Here is a 22,122-nt window from a genome sequence, read left to right on the forward strand (position 1 = left end):
AGTAACTAAGTATTTTTACTCTACTATAGTACATCTTTGTGATACTGTAACTTAAAGGTGCAGTATGTAGAATTTAGTGGCATCTAGCAGAACAGAAAGTGGCAGAAATGGAATATAATATTCATAAGTATGTTTTAATTAGTGTATAATCCCATGAAAGTAATAATCCTTGTGTTTTCATCATTGACTATACCATATATAGCTGCCCAAAAGTGAAGCCAAAACACCTCGATCGCCCCCTGGTGGCTGGCTGCAGTATGGGTCATAAATCCCGCCCCCTCCATGTTAGCGGCTGGTATCGATGGTACCATATGAGCCAAACTAAAAAATCAAGGTTCATGTAAAATAAATTTTTCCCAAAGATGGTTTCTGTCATTTTAGGTAGCTCTCATCATGTTGATGTTTGTCCAAGTGGTCATTTTTCTGACAAGTTTAATTAGTTATTTGACGATATAAAAAGTGGGTGTGATGTCATGATTGACAGCTGTGACAGCCGCCAGTTGGCTGGACACCTGAGGGGGCGTGTCCCACGGGCCGTCATCCCGCCACCCGACTCTACTACGCAGACTCTGTCTCAAAATGACATCACACAAGCAAGATGGCAGCTCCTGGAAACAAGATATTTTGACTTCACTTTTGCAAAGCGGCAATAAGTGGAGATGTGTCGTCCATATTTATATACAGTCAGTGGTTTTCATTACCTTAGAATGAGCCCTTTCTATCTACATAGCGAGCAGGTCTTCTTCCACAGAGCCCGCCATGTTGCATCGCTATGCTTCTACAGTAGTATTTAAGTATTTCTTTGTTGTGAAAGTGTACTTTTAATAAATACCATTTGTCGCTGGTATTCAGCTGTAGTTACAATTCTACAGCTAAAAACCTTGTATCTCCAAAATTTCAACTTTTTAGAAAAAAATGATAAAATTGCCTATTTTTAGCTCGATGACATAATGCATTTTTGACAACATGTAAGGAGTTTCAAAAATGGAAGGAGGTTAGGGAAAGTTCTCAACCTGCAGCAGCATAATCTGAAAGCATGAAGGTCCCATCAAAACTGGAGATACCTGGTTTTTACCTTACAGTGATTGTACAGAACATTAGTGGAGTTTAAACTAACATTACAACATTAAAATACTGTTTGCTGGCCAATGCATCATTCATTTAACTCTCTAAGGGAGTACTTTTACTTTGATACCTGACTGAATTTTACTTCTAATACATTTTGCGTTTTACTTCAAGTGGAAGCTTGAATGGATGACTTGTCATAGAGTATGGTTTCATATTTACCTTTTGGTGCATTTACTTAGGCAATGAGTCCATTTTAGTCAGGTCTAGCTGTTGCTTGTATAGCCATAGTCATATTCAGCATTCTCCTTGTGACTCTAAAGGGAGGAGAAAGGATGGGTGACGCATGTAAGGTTGGCAAGGGAGTCATTTAGACTCGTCTATCTGACTGTTGCAATCAGTGGAAAGTTTTGGCATCTAGCCGGGTACAAATTTCCCCGCCCACAGTGAAAGCACCCAGGGAGGTTCATGCAAATTGCTTCTTTCCCCTACTTATTGTTAGGCAAACATATTTCCAGGATTGGAAGGTTTCTCCCAAAGCAGATCGGGGTTTCTCTAAAACAAACATTTTTAACAGTGCTAACTCAAATTGGAAAAGTGCCACAGTATCTGTGCAGCTGTGTGTGTGGACTCCGTACTCCTGAATATATCTTTTCCTGTCAGTCAGCAGCTCTATGTGGAGTTAACTAACTGAACTCTGGCCTTGTAATTAAAGACAAGAAGGGAAAACGTAAGCTTTGCTCTGTAATGGAAAAGTTCACTCTTGATCTGAACACTTAGGTCTTTGTCCTCAAAATGGAAAATGGATAGAGCCTTAGGTGGTCTAGGAACGTGCGGTACAGTGGGTGGAGTGCAATGTGCATCTGATCCATTATAGCTATTTAAAATGTAATTGAACATAGATGTAGGTCAGTGAATGAAGAAACAACTCCATGGAACAACCTCAGTCATGTCTGCACATGAAGAGACTCACTGCACTTGTTGTTCTAAGAGTTGAATATCAGCAGCTATGTTTGCACATGCACAAAGCATCAGATTACTGTGAGAAATCACACATAGAAAAGAGAATAACATATCAAAGTGTGCAGCAATAGACTGATACTCTAAAACACCAGATTACATGCAGATGGTCAGTAAACAGATTTGCAAATATACATGCTTAAAAATCCTTTCAGAAACATGATTAAGGGTTTAGTCATCAGTAGTATGTTTCTTGACAGAAATCTAATTATGTTGCTGCAGAAAAGTAAAAAGCTGTGTCAACGATAGGTTATTAAAGTTTACTTTGTTTTGACCAAATGTAATAATGAAGCTGTTATGTGTGGTGTCAGAGTTAGAGCTGGGTATTGTTGAAAATGTTTCTTAATTTATATCATATATCATATGCGATACCCAAGTTTTGTATCAATACCAAAGCGATACAATAGCTTACTGTACTTTTCTGATATGAACTAAAGTACAAAACTAAGCTATTATGAATTAAATTAAGCAATATCTGATAATATATTATGCATGTTATATTCTCAGAGTATTAACTTTTAATATTTAGATTTTATACTCAGCCCTAATCAGAGTTTTTACAGCTGTTGTTGCAGTTTTGCTGAAAAATAATCTCAACTTAAGGTTCACTTGCTATTTTTTTTGCAGCTTTCAACTGCATCTAAATGTCCTCATGTTTTTTGGTAACAAACCCCCATTATTCAGCTATAATAACTGTAAATATGTAGTGTTGAACGTTCCTGTTCCCGCACCCCTCCAACTTTTTTCTATCCGAACCCACTTACTGTAACTTACGTAAGGTCCTCATGTAAATTGAGTCCGTTGTACAGGATGTTGACTACACACTGTAATTAAGAACATTAATGCCTCCAACATGATACACAGTTATAAAACTGTAGCTACTCCTGCGTGGTTGAATAAAATGTTTTGAGTCGACATATTAGATAACATGATTATAGGACTTTTAGGACGTTTTATGATTTTTATATATTTCATTTGGTGATAAAGAAGTCAACGTAAGTACAAATGACTTCTGAGTACTCAGTGTTTGTATTTGTGTAATCTGCCGGAATGTTTCTTCCAGAATAGATGAATTACAGAAAAATCTTGTTATTGAATGAAATCACAGCTAGAGTTTTTGATCCCATAGCCTCTGTGTATGTTATGTCAGTAACTTTTTGGAGAGCCAGTTTTTGAAATTACTACAGAATAAAACAGGATCCTTACTTGTAATAGACTAGAGTTAAGGCTGGGTAATTTGATTGAAATGAGCATTTTAGTATTGTTCAGAGTATTTTCTTTTTACATATCACAACATATAATATAATTTATTCAAACAGTGACACTATATCATCACATCACAATAGGAATCAGTTAAATTATCCCTCATTCATTCATGTAAGCAGTAATGAATGCCTTGAGGTAGTTAGCCAATATTATGCTGCAGAAACCTAAAATTAGCCTGTTAATTAGGACACAGACAGAAGAAGTCAACTGTTTTAAATGTGAATGAAATCTTGTCACATTATTTTAACCAGTGTTACACTGAATCTGCAATATTGCAATGTTAAATTGTCCAGGTGTGGTTGAGGCTTCAGTCCTTGCTCTGATGTCTGTTTCCTACATGGCATGACTGTTCCACACAGATTTGGGTATTTCTTTTTGACGTCACTGGTAGCACTGATTGGGAAACAGCAACAAGTTGGAAAATAAAGACAAGACAGAAGAAGGTTAGATACTGGGGACTAGACCTTACAAACATCATCAAACTTTAATTTCCCATCCTGATTACAGCCTTAGCTTTAATGGTTATAAGCTCTGTCTGAATGTAGTGTTCCTTTTTTCAAATAAAAAAAGGAATTTCTTTTTCAGTGATTCAGAAAGGCCAAGTGAGCAACATGTTCCCAAGCGGTCAAGAAGCTATTTCATCCCTTTATAGCCCAGAACGGCCTTTTGATTGCATTTAAATGACTGAAAGGCACCAAGAAGAGTAACTTGTAATTCTGTTATGTTTCTCATTTTGCCTCGTTAGCCACCTGTTCCTCTTTGTACCTGCCTCAGTGCAAGCTTTCTAGACCTGCTTCCACCTGTTGTGCATGCTGACAGGAAAACATTATAACTGACATTTAAATGTGTCATGATCTGTGTTTATAGATCATGCTAAACTAGTGAATGTTACAGACTGAAAAGTGACACTGCGGCAATATTAGAGAAGAGTATATATCAAACTCCCTGTGAGGTAGCTCACCCAAATGATGATTGCTTTCTTGGTAGGGACACAGGAAATCAAATAGACAATACTCCTCCCTCGGCTTCCTTCCCTGCAGCAGCTCAACAGGATGGAATAGGTCGGAAGCACAGTCCTTTAGTTAATGAAAGGAAAAAAGAGAATAATCACAGATGTTGAATTGGCCTCAGGTAACCCTTACTGCTGCATTGGATTTGGCATTTTATAGACTATTATTGAAAATGGTAACGAGGTGGTTCAAAAAAATGCTCATTATGAAATGAATGTTATTGTATGCTCTTTATTAACTATTATATCATACTTTAAGCAAGTTGACATTTGAATAAGTGCCCTGTTTTGAGCAAGTTCTCTACTTCTATAAACAAAGAAATGAAATGGGTCTGTGCAATAAATCATCTCATAAATTTTTCAGTGTTGTTAGTGCAAATATTTGATTGTCCATTTTGAGTGCTGGGACACTGTGTTCTCTATGGTCAAATAAGCCTGCAGCTGCAGTCTTGTTGGTCTGCAGCTGCAAAAATCTCTTTTTGTCCTCTTCTATTTTTCTCATACTGCATATTCATTTACATTGTGTCTTTGATTCACTCTTTCTCTTTTAATTCAGTTCAAGTTCAATTCAGTGCATTTTCACTGATATGAAATAATGTTGCTTAAAATAAAATAGCTCAAAAACAATCTGAGCAACAAAAAAAAGTAACAGTATGTCACTCGGCTAAACTTGAATATAAAATCTGTGCACTGTAGCTTTGAGTCAGTTGTGCAGAGCATCTACAGTAGTAAGAGAAACTACATGCGACAGTTGGGGATGTTCTTTCACTCATGACCATGTTGGATTTTACTAATGTAGGTGCAGAAATTCAGGTATTGGATTTCATTGAAGGATGAAGATTTTCAAAATAAAAAGTATTTCTCAGAGCAGAGGAAGAAGTGTATCTCTGTCTACCTGCTCTGTCTAAACTGCTCACCATCTTTATCTTATCTCTGACAGAGTTGAGTACCTCAGCTGACTTGCATTCCCTGTATCCAAGTAGTTTTGGTAGAATTGGAGCATAACTGTAGGATTATTGTAAAGACAGTCTCACTCTCTCTTAATCTCCCCCTCTTCCCTGTAAATCTATCTCTTTTACAACTCTTCTGTCTCTTTATCTCTCTCAGACTGTCTGCTGGAATCAAGCCAACTGATTTGATTGTTCGAGCTAATGAGGTGAATGTTTTGCAGTTAGTTGGTAACTAGTGTGAACTCTTGGACTTCATGAATACTTGGCACAATGACGGTCGGCTCTTTAACTTTGGCCCGCAGTTTGAGTATTAGTTGCTGCTTCTGAAGCAGTGCCTGCCAAAAACCTCCTCTGAGCAACAAAAACCCTGGGCAGTGGTTTGTGCAGAATGTTCAGTATGTACACTATGTTGGCTTAGTCATCTCTCTCAGTTAGATGTTCCAATGTGTAATAGAAGGCTTTTTATGAAGGGGCATTTTTATCATCTGCTGCAGAAAATAGTATAACCACAAAGCTGATCTCAAGTGCGTTACTTTTCACAGAAGACAAGTCATTGCCAAAATCATTGCTCCAGTTTAGATGAACAAGCAATCTCCATACAATGGAATGCTATTTGCTCACTCATCTCTTCTTGACTGTCTTGGTCATTTTGCTGTATGTTGACCCAGTTCACACAGTAGCAAAGACTTTGAGAAACCCTCCGCTTTGTGAAAGGTCAGCGATAAGCAGGCTGGTGATTGTTAACAGATTGGTCAATCATTAATGCGTTTAATCATTTTCACTCTGCTATAAAAGTTTGGCAAAATCATAACCATTGTGTCATGTTACGTAAGTCATGAGGCACTCTGGAGTTCCAGATGATACCGGTTTCAGATACAGCTGGGGGAGGGGGTGGGCAGGTCCCCTCAGCCTCCCTTCTGCATAACAGACTTAAGCCTTTCATTTTGCCTATATATAATTTACCCAGTATTTCTAGAACAGTAATTTTTTCTTGTGTAGGTTTCAATTTTTCCCATTTTCAAACTTTAGCAAATTGTGAAACTATCAAATCTGTCTATGCTTGTTCATTGCTTGTGTGTACAATCTGTATAATTTTGCCCGTGTTCTTTTTTGTATGTTAAAGTAAATAAGACACAGACAGAGAGAAGAAGATAGATAGATATACTTTAGTAGTAGTAGTAGGTAGGGAGATTCACCTTATAAACTGAAGCTTTGATCAGGTGCACTGTGAACAGAAAGCAATGGAGGGTTAGCTGGATGACTATTTTTACCATTATACTGTAAAATGTTTAATAAGAATGTTCATAAAATCAAACAATAGTGCCGACAAACCAAATGCTTTAGAGATTTCTGAATAAATAGAAACACATATTAATTTGGAATAATTTGCAAATACATTTAACAAATGTAAATCTTTATTTTTGTGATTTTTATTGAGGCCTTTTGCATCAACACGGAGGCTTGGTGAACATTTAGTTGCCTTTCTACCATTATGTACACACACAGTCTAACACACAGCTTTCAACAGATCATTAGCAGATCAACAGACAATGTGAGCGTCACACTTGGCCTATGTGGAAAAAGCTTGTGCTTGCATGGGCTTGATGCTAAAGACTAACTCAGTTCGACTAAATAAACACACATGCTCATCCCCAAAGAGCTCAGGTGAATTAAGAAGGGCACGGCGCTGTGGCTCTTTAGTCAGAGTATAAAATAGATATTTTTCCGTTGCAGGGCAGAGAGGAAGGCCTGCCAGCGCCTAGTCAGGTTATCCCTGGAAATTAGCCAGACTGGAGGTTAGATACGGACACTTAGTGGCTGTCATGTGACTTTATCTTGCTGCCTAGAAACAGGATTATGCAAGTAATAGCATGTTATTTCTCTGTGCTCTAAATCTCAAATTTGACCATAACTAAGAGGTAAAAGTTATGTTTCACAATGTTAAAATGTAAATGTACAAGAATTCAACTTGCTGACTTGGTGAAAAATGGTCAGGCTAAAGTACAAGGGAACTTCACATGGAGACAATCATTTGAACCATGGATTACATGCATCACCATGGTATTATTATGGCATAATTCTATATCATTATGGGCTGAAGCTACTCCCACTACCTTTTCATCCACCTTTTCATCTTGCACTTTTTAGATCATCCTGTACGGTCTCCACATAGATTTTACTTTTCAAATTCTCTTGTAAATCTTCAGTCTTCCTCTTAGTTCTTTCTATAATTACTTTGTCAATAGACAAAAAGATGAATGCACAGTTATCTTTGAACCACATTCCCCCGTGATCAGTTGACAACTCATTACTGTTACTGCTGTAATATATTTTTCTGAAGATGATCCAGAGAAAATATTTCTTTCTCTGATCATGGTAACCATGCAGTTTTCCTTGTGTTTATGCCAAACATGCCACTGTTGATCCATCCAAAAAATCTGAAACTTGTCACTTCCTGTATCCAGAGGAAATTTCCTTGGAAAGATCTACACATTAGTGGGTGGTTAGAACAATGGTTTACAAATGCCTATTCCTTATTCTTCTGAACTCTTGCATTCATGTAGCATCATTATCTGAGATGACACTGATTTTGTACCATACAGGGCAGTGTATTTAAAACCCTGCCTGCTGCTATCGTGGCCTTCAGATAAATGGTTTCTAGTGTTTTATGTGCCCCAGGTTAGATTATCCTTTTGAAAGGGTTGGAGGCCTCAGATGGGACAGATCCACTGTTCTAAAAGGCCACACTGTCTCTATTATGGAGCATTTTCAGTGTACATCAGAGAAGCCCTTCAGAGGTCAGGAGTTAAACCCTGCTATGTGCTCTGATATCGCACCAGACAAAAGACAGAAAGACGCCTTTTTGAAGGATGACTGGTGGAGCATTGCTTCATGTCCTTGAAAATTTTTAACTGTGTGCTTGCTTGCATTAATGGCTAGTGTGTGTATGTGTTTGTACACACAGTACCTGTATATGTGCATGCTAATGATTGAATATGTTCTTGTGTTAAAGAACCATGATATTTTGCATGTTTTGACTAATTTAATGCAAATCACCCACACTTTACATACCGCTGACTGTTCTCAAAAGCATAATATAATGTTTAGGGTTGGGTTCCTCTCTTCCAGTTGGCCACTGGTTTCGGTTCATGTCAGTAAGGCATTGAAAATATGTGAAACTTAGTTGACATAGAGGAAATGCATTAATCTTTCTAAAAACCTATGCTATGCCTTTGCAAATGGTACATGCTAACTTAAACACACTTTATAGTTAATATGCTCAAACACGAAAAAATACCAGTATGATTTTTGACTTTCAAAGGGATTGAGAAGGTTTAGTGCTTAATGTATGGCAACTAACCATATTTTAAAATTATTTAAAATATGTGTAGCTTGCAGAGCACAAGACTTCATTGCTAACATGTATAATATCCTTCTCTGTACAGATCAGACCGCTTCCTGTCCCATTCCCTCTGGCAACACCCTTGTGAAAATGGGGTGATTGTGTTCTGTTATTATCCAGTTAACTAACCTGGAACGAACCCAGGGCAGCACTCCTCCTGATGTCAGAAGATTCAGACTCCAAGTCCTACTGCTTCCCAGTGCTGGAGGACCAGGATGGAGCCTCAGGATGCAGAGCGTCCACCGCATGCAGCTCCATGGCACAGCTACACCGGATGAGTGGCTACAGCCAAGGTGTAGGCCTCCCCTCAGAGGGCAGCGACAGCAGCAGTCAGGACCCTCCCGCCTCGCCCCACAACCATCGCAAGAACGCTCGCTCCCGCTCCCTCCCTGAGGAGGACGTGGAGATGAAGAGCAGCGGGTCCAGCGGGAGTGGGAGTGAATCGCACGGCAATGAAAGCCACGGCAATGACAGCCATGGCAACGAGAGCAACGGCCATGAGTCAATGGGCAGCTCCAATGGAAACAGCAAAGACTCTGCACTTCTGGAATCTTCTGAAAGTAACAAGAGGTGAGTGGTGGTTGTGGTAGAAGCTAGGATGTGTCTTTTGGCATACTTATTTGTGAGTGTAAGTAAGAGAGAACGAGAGAGACTAGAGTGGATGGCATTTGCAAATCCCTTGTTTGAATAATAGCACCTCTACAATCCAGGAACATTCCTGCATCCAGTGATGTTCAGTCCTCATTGTCTTTTGGTCACAGTAAATCAAACTGTTGATTCCTTTTTTAAGATAAAACTCTCCTGAGCCAAACAATCCCTAAGTTCTGGGAGGACAGTTAGGATAAGGAGTCAGCAGCAGGAGATATTAAATAAGGTGAAGACCAACAGTTCCTCTTTCAAACAGTTTACATGGCTGACAGGAAAACTGTGTTGTAAGCTGAGTGCTGTTCTCATTGTGGTCAAACAGCTGCATGTAAAATGAGGTTTGTTGATTTAGCCACACAATCATAAATCACCCTTTAAACACAAGCGGTATAAAGCATTAAATATGCAGGATGCCAACACCAGTACATTGAATATCTACCAGTAGATCAGCAGAAAAGTTAGAAACAACAAATAAATCCCAGCTGCAGCAGTCATGGGTCACAAAAAAGGGTCATAGCTGACACATGTCTGTACAAAAAAAAATACATTGAATGATTTTCTGTAACGATGCTAAAAGTAGACCGGAGCTAAACTGTTGTGGAAACACCAGAACTTAGTGGAAAAAATTATGCCGGACTTCACTTCTCTTCCTTTGGCCCTGTAGTCGACCTTATTATCATATTCATGTGGAGCGACATCGCTTAGGCATAAAGGATGAAAATTCATGTGCGATTTGCCATCTGCCATCACAGTCTGGTTATAATGAATGCAGCTATCAGCCTCAGATGTGTTTGTCAGCATTGACTAGTGTCTGTGCTGTTGATGAATGAGTGATGGCTATCTAGCTCTTGACCAAATTGAAACTGCTCTCTGGGTTTTCTTTGACCATGAGAGTTCTCCCGCAAAACAAAATCTGAACGGATATTGATTTGAATAATAGCTTTTAAATTATATTGCTCTTATCGATGCTCTTCCTGCCAGCTGAGGACCTCCTACAAGTGAGATTGATGTAAATCTGCACAGCCACATACAGACATGCTCTCCGTCAAAACATTTCATTCACGGGACTGAGGCCAGATATGAATTCAACATCATTCCGTCTTACCACAACTGTGTTATCATTCACTAAACCTGAACGCGTGCCAGCTCACATTACATACAAGTGGCTCACATTTTGCTTCTGGTCTTCATGAAAGCCAACGTTATCTGATTTGTGCGTACGACAGAAAACATTGATTTGGTCTTTCACATGCTGTCTGCATCTGTTGGATCTGTATAAATTCACATCCACCATAATTCTACATTATGACCAGACACTCTTTCACTTATTCAAGAAATGAAATGTGTTTGATGTAGATATAAAAGCAGCCACAACCTGCAGTCAGCCTCACAGTACTGAACCTCTTCTGTTTCCAGCCAGAGTTTGGACTTTTATCTATCAAAAAGTTTTTACTCTTATATGGTGTTTATTTTTTTGAATAAGATCAACCACAATTCTTTCACTGCACAGATGTTGGATATCATTTTGTTAAGCTACTCTTGCTTTAATTCACAGTGTTACTGTCTATATCAGTGGTTCCCCAACCATTTGAAATGTGTCTACTGTAAGAGATCTGGTGGCACCTTTAGATTTATCGAAGCACTGATCTACCAAAACTAGGTGAAATATTTAGACAGAGTCACATATATTGATATCTGTGACTGGAAAGCCTTGAGGCCAGTAGTAGATATATGTTAGTGGAGCCACCTGTCAGTATTTCATCAATCTATCAAGTTTGTTTGTTTGTTTGTTTGTTTGTTTTGGGACTTTTTTTGTTGAGATCTAAATTACAGTGCAGAAGCCAAAGATATGTTTTAGGTAATTTAGAATCAGTCGTCATTACATAATTTGTCCACCTGAGATTCCTGACAAGTGTATTTTTCTAACCGTAAAATACAACATTCTTAAATGACCAAATTAGATGATTCCTATAAAAATGTTAGCATCTTTCACATGTTTATGTAAACAAAAGTCAAAATCGATAGCTGCTTCAAAAATCCAGTATTCATTTGTTTATACTTTTTGACATAATTGAAACTTTAGCATCACTGAATCTGACACTGGTGTGGTGCTGCAGCATACCTGGCATCACCACTAGAAAAAAGTGGTGTCCTGTCTGTTTCCTTTGACAAAACATAACTTTCATTGGCAAAATGATAACAGACATATTATAGTATTCAATTTCCCATCTCTCCCTTGAGTTCCTGTGACAGTACTGATTGAATGAGGTCGCTTGATTTATTGTTTTGAGTGAGTTAACAAAAAAGGCCGCTATTCATCTGCTGTCTGTTACCAGATGTTAAAAGCTTTATTTTAACATTTCCAAAAGTCCTGAAAACTGCCCAGACATGACCACAGCATGACCAAAAATAGGTTCCGACACAATGTAGTCTGCACAGGAGAGAACCAGAGCCTAGAGTCTAGAGTGGTGGAAAAAAATAAAATCAATGTTGCTCCCAGCAGGAAGACTGGATTGATGTCATCTACAAGGCTGTAGGCCAGAGGCTGGCTTTCTTCTAATGCCAGATGGGTTGTGTCACTGCTTGTTATTGCCATGGTAACGCAGTGTTTGTCTTTGTTTATCACTGGGCGGAGCAAGCAGAGTTACGTGCGCTCACGTTCGTAATCTCTCACTTTAAGCCGTGCCTCTCTTACCTCACTTGAGTTTTTGAATCCAGATCTTTTTTTTTTTCTTTTTTTTTTAAAAACACTCCCTTTTCCTGTCTGCATCGTACATTTCTCACACACACACACCAGCTCCCTCGCTTGTCTGACTGCAGCTGCTATTCTCTCGCTCACTTTGTTTCTCTATTTCCTTGTTTGTCTCCCTCGCTCATCCCTCCCCCCTCTCTCCTCTCAGTTGAACTTGTAACCTTTTGTACCCATTTTTTGTAAACTGCTCCCTTAACTCTAAATAGACTCTTTATCTCTCTCTCTCACTTTTTTTTTCCAATTTACATTTCTGTCTCTAACTTTTTTCTGTCTTTTTTTCTCTCTCTACATTTCTCTTTTCTCTCTGTTGCTAATTGAGAAACACGATACCTGACAGCCAAGCCATTTCCACATGCTGAGATGTGGACTTAAATATTTTTGGTAGACCATGTGGATTAAAGCCATAGCATCAGCCATAAACACCATTTCCTCCTGTCACAAAGATCCTACTTCACCCGTCTGTGGTCCTCAGCTGTATATTAGTATAAGAGAGAGAGAGATTGTGGTTGTAGCAGTGTTAGAACAAAGAAAGCTGATGTAAAACAAACAACAGTCCCACAGAATGTTGTTGATTGCCATCAAAGTCACAGTCACATGAAAAGATGGATATCACTCCTCGGGACATATTTACACTAGATTATCTCAAAGACTGGAAGAAGGAGGGAATAGTTAACTTATGTAATAAGGTAAAAACTGTTTCATGCTTTATTCTTTCACAACAATGAGTCATATTGAGCAGATGTAATAAGGCTTTTGTGACAAAGCAAGACTTAGGTATCAAAATGAAAATAAATCTATGCATATTACCAGATTTAGCACAACTTTAAAGCACAAAATAGTTTTTTTCATAAATATTGTGATAAATCATCACTAACAGACCTTTTTCACAGCAGACTTGACTTACTATATCACAGCAAGATAACCACTGGTGTAACTAACAACACTAACAATGGCTCCGTTTCATTGAGTGTTGTAGTGAGCTGTTACAGTGAGTGAGCACACACAACACCAGAATACAGTTGTTATTATTAAGATTGATTAAACCTGTGCTTTTCCTATTTGGACATGTTAAAATTTCTGCCATGAAAAAAGTCTGTTGTTTTGCATGTCACATGCTGTAAGTTGAGTGGAGGTCACAAAATACACCTGTATTTTCTAGCAAAAAGTACATTATGAAGATAAAGGAACATTCCAAACAAACTTCTCTGCAGCAGGACCTGGAAGGCTTGTGAGGGCAGAGAACAAGAATGCAGCAAAACACAGAGAAATGAGGAGTAAAACGACCGCTCACCCACAGTCCTGTACAACTTGACAGAGCCTGAGCTGCTTTAAACTCTGACACAGTGTCAACAGAAGCTGAATTGTGCAGGTGTGCCTCAAAAACTGATAACTGTGTATTTTATAGTGGTTGGAGAGGCAATTTGTTAATGTTGTAACATCCAAGTAAGGTCAGCCTGTTATTTATAGTAACATCTTGTATCTGAGAGATGAGTCAGTGTCTCTTGAGAGCTGCGGATTTAGTGTATTAGTTTAGGTATAAGCTTGTAGGCTAATATAGTGGGTCTCACACGCTCACACACATGCACACATGTTTACTTATGTTACTTAATTTCCTGGAGACCATAGCCACAGATATACTCCCAAGCAGACACGTACACGGCCAGCTGTGGACACCACAGACGCATAGTAGCTCTGTGTATACTACTTTCTAGAGTCCGCTTGGAGGACGCGTCCCACACATGTGCAGTAGGTCGGCGTCTACAGGAAGACAGCGCTGTGACTATGCAGGGCAAAGTGGAGGTACACAGATGCCCGCACAGAGCCTATGCATACGCAATATTTTTTTTTCCCAGGATGGCAAAGTCATGGCCTGCCCCTCTCTGCCTCTGATTGACTTACCCAGATATTCCTACCTTAACGTTAACCAGTCTTACTCCTCATGCATGAACCTAACCAACCAAACCAATAAAGGCAATGAGGACTAGCCAATCAGAGGCAGAGTAGAGTGGGTCATGACTTTGCCATCCTGAGAAGAAAAATTTTGCTATGCATAAACCCTCAGATGACGAAATTTCCATCACGTGGAGTCCAGCAGACTCTTGCATACTTGCAGATGTGGAAGGTATAATTTCAGGTTTACCCTAACAGTAACCATAACCACTGACCCAAAAATGATCTTTTTCCAAATTGGAGACGCGGCTTTTGTCCCCAGTTGGACAAGCTGTCCCCAATTAACTGGCCTTTAGTGTGAAATTTTTCCCCGAAAGTAGCCTATGACAAATGTACAAGCATCATGTTCAAGTGCCTCCAAGTCAGAAAAATTAGCATACATACTGTCAGAAAGCCTTATTTTATAGTCTCAACTCGTGAATATGTCCAGATTGAAAATACCTTATCTTTCATCCAAAAGAAAACAATCATTCACACAATTGTAGTTTGCGTTTATTGTTCTCATTTATTTATCATTTAGAGTTGTACAGTTAATTGATAGTCATTATAGAGAAAAACAACATCAGTTTTTAAACCCGCTGGAGCTCCTTTGCCTCACTCATATGCAACTGATTCCCCGTTTTATTCATGTTTCTTCAATGTAATGAGATATCCACACACACACACTTGATGAAGTGAGCGGTCAAATGTTCACACAACCTGTCAGTTGAAGGTCAGAAAAAAAAAACCTCCTGCACAGAGTAGCAACTAAAACTGACTCCTCTGCCTCTTTTAGCACTTTCCTCTGGTAACATGTTTCCACGACTCACAGACTTACTACCACCTACTTAGCCTACTGTCTCAGACACTAATACATGCTCAGTCTGTCTAGTCTAAAACCAGCTGTTGCATTCTTTGGTACTGAAGTCTATATTTGGTAGAATTAGATACCTTCTTTTGCTTGGAGAGGCCATTTGTAAAGGTGTTTTCTATTGTTAGCCAGGTAAGCAGGTTATTCATAGTAACCTGGGTTGTAGCTCAGGTGAGTCAGTATCTTGGACAGCTGTTAATAGTCTTTAGGTAAGCTTGTAGCCTAATACTGTGGACTAAATACACATGGTTCAGTGGAGTGCCTACGTAGTATGACTTTGTTGTATTACTACCACAGATACAAAGTTCCTGGCTTTAGGTTAAATTAGCTAAAACTATGCATGGCTTTCTGTGTGTTTATTCTTTTTGTCAATCGTTTTCCTTTGGATTGCTGCTCTTCTAGCCCCACTCTCATGCTGCCTGGCACTGTTGATTTGTCATAGCAGCAAAACCTGCTATGACAGCTGTAACTAATAACATTATAATAATGTTTTTTTTGTCAAGTATGCCAATGATCCAGCCTGAGCTTTGCAATGGAACAATTACAACAGAGTCATTATCACTGTTATTAGTTACACTTGTATTGTGTCTCAAACATACTAATAGTATATGATTCTACTATATGTCTTTTTTTCAGTTAGTATACAATAAATCAATCTAGCTTACTGTTAAACTAACAAGAAATGACAAATATGCGAACTGACAAACTGTGATTTTCAAACTTCACAAAGAGAAAGCAAAATGTGTTTCCAAAGTAAAGATACTTTGTCTGAGATCTTCCTGGACCATCATCTGCCATTAATTCTATTGTATTTATTTATTTTTACTTTTTATTTTTTGCAGCTGTGAGTATTTCTTCTATCTCTGTTGTGCATTGTGGAACAATAGTTAACATCAACAGTCAAAATTCCAGCATATTTAGAGTGCACTCTGAGTATACTTCATTTTCTTTCAAAATGTCCATCATGATAAAGGTTTATTAAACCACCTTGCCCTGATCGTCACCTTGGGCAGAGAAACTTCCTGCACAAAGTAGAAACTAAAGCAGAACCTCGTCTGCCTCTGTTTTGGCAACACATTTCCACAGAGGTCAGCACAAAGACTGTGATAAACTGTTTCTAAGTCTCAGACACCAATACAGGTTCAATCTGTCTATTCTAAAGCCAGCGGTTGCATTCTTTGGTATTGAGGGCTATATTTGACAGAATTAGATACCTGCTTCTGCTTGAAGAGGCTATTTGTAAAGGTGTTTTCTATTCTTAGTCAGGTAAGCCTATTATACATAGTAACCTATGTGACGATGAGTCAGAGTCTCTGAGAGATGTCGATTTTAGTGTATTAGTGAAGCGTTAAGCTCGTAGGTTAATACAGTGGATCACACACACACACCTGAGCTGACTGCCCGCATTCTGCATGAGTCTAACTTTGTTGTGTTTCCATGAAAGATACAATGTTCCTTTTTTAAATAAAGGATGTTATTTTTACAGACCCACAGATCTAGAAACATGCATGAGAATGATAGGACATGTTAAAACCATCCATGTAAAAAATGTCATTACTCAAAGTCCACTTTCTAGCTTTTTTACAAACTTTTAAATTCATCTCCATCTTCCTCAGAAAATGAGAATTTGCTCAGTTTTAATTACGTGGCTTAAGTATGGCACTCCAGTCCTGTGACAACAGGCTGTTGTTATAGTGGTGGTTATGATGACAACAGGTACTTGTGATGACAAATGAGGAAAGTCCATCCACTGAGGATGACCATGAGATGTTGTTAAAAGCTCTGGAAAAGGCTATTATGTGGACCTTGAGTCAATGTCAAACCACTTCTGTCAAACGACTGTTTCTAAGGTCTAAAATAAATGTTCACAGTCTACATGTGAAATATTCACTTTCACTTTTATATAATAAATGATATATTGTTTATAGCAAACATTATACTATAATGATATTTACAGTTTCAGGGCTCTAAGTGAGCCCCAAAAGTTCTAGCAGCACCTCTGCTTCCAGTTGTATTTAAGCCCCTAAATCCCTCTCTATTGGAGCCAACCTGTTGTGCATCCTTTGAGCTACTGAGGCACTTTAAGTCCCCCTGAAGGTGAGACTGACCTCAGAGTTGGAGTGTGGTTTCTTTTGTAACCTCACTCCCAAATGAGAGATGAAGCTGCATGCACATTGTTCCCTATTCTGTTCCACAAAGGCAAAAATGAGCTGATCTTTTTTAGGCCCATCCTAACAACACTCCATATTGTGAGACTGAGTATACTTGTTTTTTTATCAGGTCATTTGAGTACCTTTGCAACAGCAGTTGTCTCGGCTGGGTGAGAAGGAGAAGCATGTATGAAACATGTGAAATTTGTGCTTTTGAAATATCACAATATTAAGGTAACATTTTGTACCCAGTTAGTACTTAGCTACTCTTAGATTAGATAATGTGGATTATGTATATTTGTTAATCTTTAATTGATAAAGTAGACTCGATTCAAAGATTTGGGCAAAATAAACATTTAAGGAACACTGCCAATGGCTGACATGAATGAAAAGCAGATTTAAAAACAGTCCTTCTGAATGAGAATCACTCCTCTCTCTTTGTCTCTTCAATGTAATTTAAGTTACAATTTCTTCTACTTTGTTGCAAAATTTATGATTCTCCTTCTCACTCTCCCTCACAGCTCCAACTCCCATAGTCCATCTCCTCCCAGCAGCTCAAACGCCTTCAGTCTGCTGAGCTCGGAGCAGGACAACCCTTCAACCAGCGGCTGCAGGTTAGTGCACCGACCACCAATGTATCACGGTGTCACACAGTCTGAGTCACATCACAGGACAACAGTCTCATTCTTAGTTTACCACCCAATGCTGCTTATAAAATGAGAATATGAAAGAGTTAAATATTATTTCATTGTATTTAATCTGGCTTTAAGGGACTCTTCATACTTGTTGCCATATCTGACTTGCCGCTGCACATATGTGTGATTGTACAAATTGCAGTAGTGAGGAATCCGCCAAAGCCAAGACACAGAAGGAAGTGATTAAAACCCTGAAAGAGCTGAAGCTTCACCTTCCTCCTGAGAAGAGACACAATAACAAATCGTCTACGGTGAACACCCTCAAGTACGCCCTGCGCTGTGTCAAACAGGTGGCAGGTAAAATACATTCACATCCAACTTGTCTGTCTTCTCTGTGCTTCTGTCCTTCCTGTGTTTTGGGGTCTGTTCCTATATACCTGCAGTTTCGAAGTCTGTTTTATTATATGTTTCCAATGAGTAATATATACACGAATGTAGTAATTATCTGTACCAAAAGAATGTCTTTTCTCTGGCTCTCAGGAAGAGAAGCAGCTGAGATCCAAAAAAAATGAAATAAGGATATAACTGAGCAGGAGGGGAAATTTTTTGTAGGCGTAATGGTCATTATAGGCTACCCTGCCTAAACATTTACAGATGGAAATGGGCGGGGAGGGGTTTAGCACTTAAGTCTACGTATTGGTTGTCGTAGTAAATGACGCATTTGAGTGTGGCAGAGAGACATTATTCATTATTAAAAAATGTCTTCAGCTTGATTAGATCATCTTGTTATTGTGCTCCTCATTCAAGCTAGTAGAGAATATTGCTCATAATTGTGTGAATTGTCACCTTCCAACCAGTGTTTGTTCAATGTTATGTTTTATGTATGACAAAATCACATTTATTGTTTCTTGCAGCCAATGAGGAGTATTACCAGCTGCTGATGATCAATGACAGTCAACCTTCAGGCCTGGATGTATCGTCTTATACGATAGAGGAGATAGACAGCATTACTTCTGAATACACCCTGAAAAACAATGTAAGTCATTGAATTATGTTTAAAATAACAGAAATATTTAAATTTAGATATTGTTGTGTGCAACTCCAGCTTTCAGACATGTTCACTGAAGTTAACAAAAATACTTGACTGTATCTGAGTAGTTTTTTGTTTGTCCGATTAGTAATTTTCCCATTACACTTGTCTCTTCGACAGGACATTTTCGCAGTAGCAGTGTCTCTCATCACAGGAAGGATAGTTTACATTTCTGACCAGGCTGCCTCCATCCTCAACTGCAAAAGAGAGGTGTTCAAGAACAGCAAGTTTGTGGAGTTCCTGACGCCGCAGGACGTTAGCGTGTTCTACAGCTTCACAACGCCTTACCGCCTGCCCTCCTGGAGCGTGTGCACAGGAGCAGGTACATATATAACAGCTACATGGCTCTTTTAAGTCACTTTAATAGTAATAACCGAGAGGAGATCCTTCATCATGATTGTGGTTAGTAAAGATGACAGTGATACAGAGAGATGAGGAGGTCTAGTCACATAATTCACATTGTTTTTAAGTATCGTACATGAGCAAATATAATGAGAAAAGCAAAAATGAAAGTGAATGAGATCCCTTGACACATTTTCTTGGCGACGTGTCAGTAAAGCACAGGCTGACATTAAGATCAAGTTGACCTGGCCTTAGTCATTCATCAAACTGTTAATGTTTGCCACTTCAAGCTGGATAGAATAGACTGTGCTTTCTCAGATGCAAAAGCAAAAATAGGAAAGCAAAGGGGGAGCCACTGAATAGGAACACCTTTTAGTCCACCTAATACTTCACAGAAGAATAAAATGTAAAACTGCCTGAGACTGAATGCAGAAATTAAAATGTATTTAATTCCATGGAAAGAATAGATTAACAACATTGTGACAGCAGAGGCAGTTGCTCAAGAATATTGACTTTTTCTGATTTTCTGTGTGTTTCAGCAACTCAAAGAGCTCATTATGTCCTCTCTAGTTTAATTGATAATGGCCACATTGCCTTTTGGGTCAGCAAAAGCTTATGAATTTTATTCAGTTACCTTAAATCTTTTCTACAATAAAAGAGCAGCCGTTTTTTCTGTTGTGCTTTGTCACCACTATGCCTGGAAATATTTTGGTTAGCCTACCAAATAAAGAACTCTCTGTTTAAATTCATTGCATTTAAATACAGAGCCGCGGTCCCAAATGATGTTTTTTCAGGAATTAATCAAAGCTCGAGCGCTTGCAGGAACCGAGACCCCGACTAGCATTCGGCAGGATCGCGTTGCCTTTGAATTGAAACATATCCTTTTTTCCCGTTTCAGAGTCATCCCCGTCTGACTGCATGCAGGAGAAGTCCTTCTTCTGTCGTATCAGGTGGGTGGGTGTTAGTTCAACCACAGTGTCAGGCCATCTGCTGCTCGTCCCTGCTTGCAATTTTTATTCATCGGTTCATTCCACTCTACATGCTTTTCAATTAGTTTGTGACATCACATGCGTGTAAACTGTAATCAGATGCTTTTTCCAAGGCAGAGTTATACATATAGGCAGACAGACACACACATATCAAACACACACACAGACCTTACTGTACTTGTTGGAAGTTTCCATTGATTGTATTATTTTTTTCACTCCAAATCCTGACAAGTGTCAAACCTTGAACAATAGTAGGACTTTGTTTAAACATAATTCTCAGTCTGATTTGAGTCGTCACCTGATGTAGAAATAAATTTACTTTGCAAAAATTTCATGACAATTGAAGTCTGAAACATGCAAGAGCAAAAATTAAAGAATGAACAGGAACATTTATATATGGTTGGGAAAAAGGTAAACACTGCCCCCTTGTGTTCAGAATCTTGAAATCCAAAATTCATGAATGCAAGTATGAATGAATAATTGAGAATATTTGTGAATACTTGAATGGAATAGACCTTGGCTTGGCTCTTGGCTTGATTTGGTTTTATTTGACTCTTCTTTTAACTCATTTCCAGCGGTGGAAAGGAGTGTGAGGGCGACCTGCAGTACTATCCTTTCCGCATGACACCCTACCTGATGAAGGTCCAAGACACAGTGCATGCTGAGGACCAGTTCTGCTGCCTCCTCCTGGCTGAGAGGGTTCACTCTGGTTATGATGGTAAGGGCCCATATACAGGTTTGGGAAGCCAGTTTTATGAATCAGACAAAAAGTAATGAAAAGCATTCAGGAATAATGTCGCTCCATATATCAAACTATAGCTACATGTTTAATGTAAGTTCCCAGCCACTGTCACATCCTGTATTTATTATAATGCTCCTGTATGTATTATAATGCTCAGCTACTATTAGCATACATTGTAAGCAAAATCATAATACTCAGTTAAGTAATAAAAGTGCAAATAAAATATTGAGATTTTAAAGTAATTATGTAGTGAAATGAGCAGAGAACATCTTTCTCCTGTTTGACTCCTGCATCTGAAAGATTACTTTTTAAACTAGCCCCAGTTCTATTTGAGATGACATAGACCTCTGTAATTACATTTGTTTTTTTCTTTTCCTTAAAGCACCCAGAATTCCAACAGACAAACGTATCTTCACCACCACACACTCTCCAAGTTGTGTGTTCCAGGATGTAGATGAGCGGTAAGCCTTAGCGCAAATTATTTTATTGTTGAGCAAGGGATTATTAAACTGTAAGAGTACTGATGCTATAACTTGCTAGCTAACAAAGTGATATGTGTTTTGTGTGTATTAGGGCGGTTCCTCTCCTCGGGTACCTCCCCCAGGACCTGATTGGCACCCCAGTCCTCCTCCACTTGCATCCAAATGACCGACCGATCATGCTGGCCATCCACAGAAAGAGTGAGTTCACGGACTGAAACAGATAAAGGAAGAATTTCCTGTTTCTGCACAGAAAATCTGTCCCCACAGTGATCTGATTATATTTTCGGGCTTTCTCTGCAGTCCTCCAGTACGCAGGGCAACCATTTGACCACTCGTCCATCCGGTTCTGCGCACGAAACGGAGAATATATCATTCTCGACACCAGCTGGTCCAGTTTCGTCAATCCCTGGAGCCGCAAAGTCTCCTTTGTTATTGGGAGACACAAAGTGCGAATGTGAGTATTACTACTTTGTAATATGTATATTGATTCAGAGTTTATCATAGATCAATATCCCAGTGCTTGAATACATAGTAATGATTTTTAACATGTATGTTGCAGAAAGTTTATCTTGACCTGCTGATGCGTTTGTTGTTGTTTTTCAGGGGACCTGTGAATGAAGATGTTTTCGTGGCCCCGTCCTCTGCTGTGGCCGAGATGAAGAACATTGACTCTGACATCCAGGAGATTACTGAGCAGATCCACAGGCTCCTGCTGCAGGTGAGAGAGGATAAGGAATTAAAGAAATGATAAGGAATGAATTACAGAAGAAGAGGTAGTTTAT

The 22,122-nt window shown here is 38.9% G+C and overlaps 1 protein-coding gene across 4 annotated transcripts in view; it reads left to right on the top strand.

Moving 5' to 3' along the window:
• per2 (period circadian clock 2) overlaps positions 1-22,122 on the top strand; it is a 34,418-nt gene that overhangs the window by 1,303 nt on the left and 10,993 nt on the right. For all 4 annotated transcript variants that reach the window (XM_067605876.1, XM_067605879.1, XM_067605878.1 and 1 more), the window contains exons 2-12: positions 8,757-9,283; positions 17,582-17,674; positions 17,898-18,052; positions 18,610-18,731; positions 18,906-19,107; positions 20,026-20,077; positions 20,692-20,834; positions 21,241-21,319; positions 21,432-21,538; positions 21,641-21,794; positions 21,944-22,058. In XM_067605876.1, coding sequence (XP_067461977.1) covers positions 8,874-9,283; positions 17,582-17,674; positions 17,898-18,052; positions 18,610-18,731; positions 18,906-19,107; positions 20,026-20,077; positions 20,692-20,834; positions 21,241-21,319; positions 21,432-21,538; positions 21,641-21,794; positions 21,944-22,058 — 1,632 coding nt within the window. In that variant the 5' untranslated portion in view covers positions 8,757-8,873. The remainder of the gene's footprint in view (positions 1-8,756; positions 9,284-17,581; positions 17,675-17,897; positions 18,053-18,609; positions 18,732-18,905; positions 19,108-20,025; positions 20,078-20,691; positions 20,835-21,240; positions 21,320-21,431; positions 21,539-21,640; positions 21,795-21,943; positions 22,059-22,122) is intronic.

Source organism: Thunnus thynnus, chromosome 12 (genome assembly GCF_963924715.1).
Source record: "Thunnus thynnus chromosome 12, fThuThy2.1, whole genome shotgun sequence".
In the NCBI taxonomy this organism is placed as follows: Eukaryota; Metazoa; Chordata; class Actinopteri; order Scombriformes; family Scombridae; genus Thunnus; species Thunnus thynnus.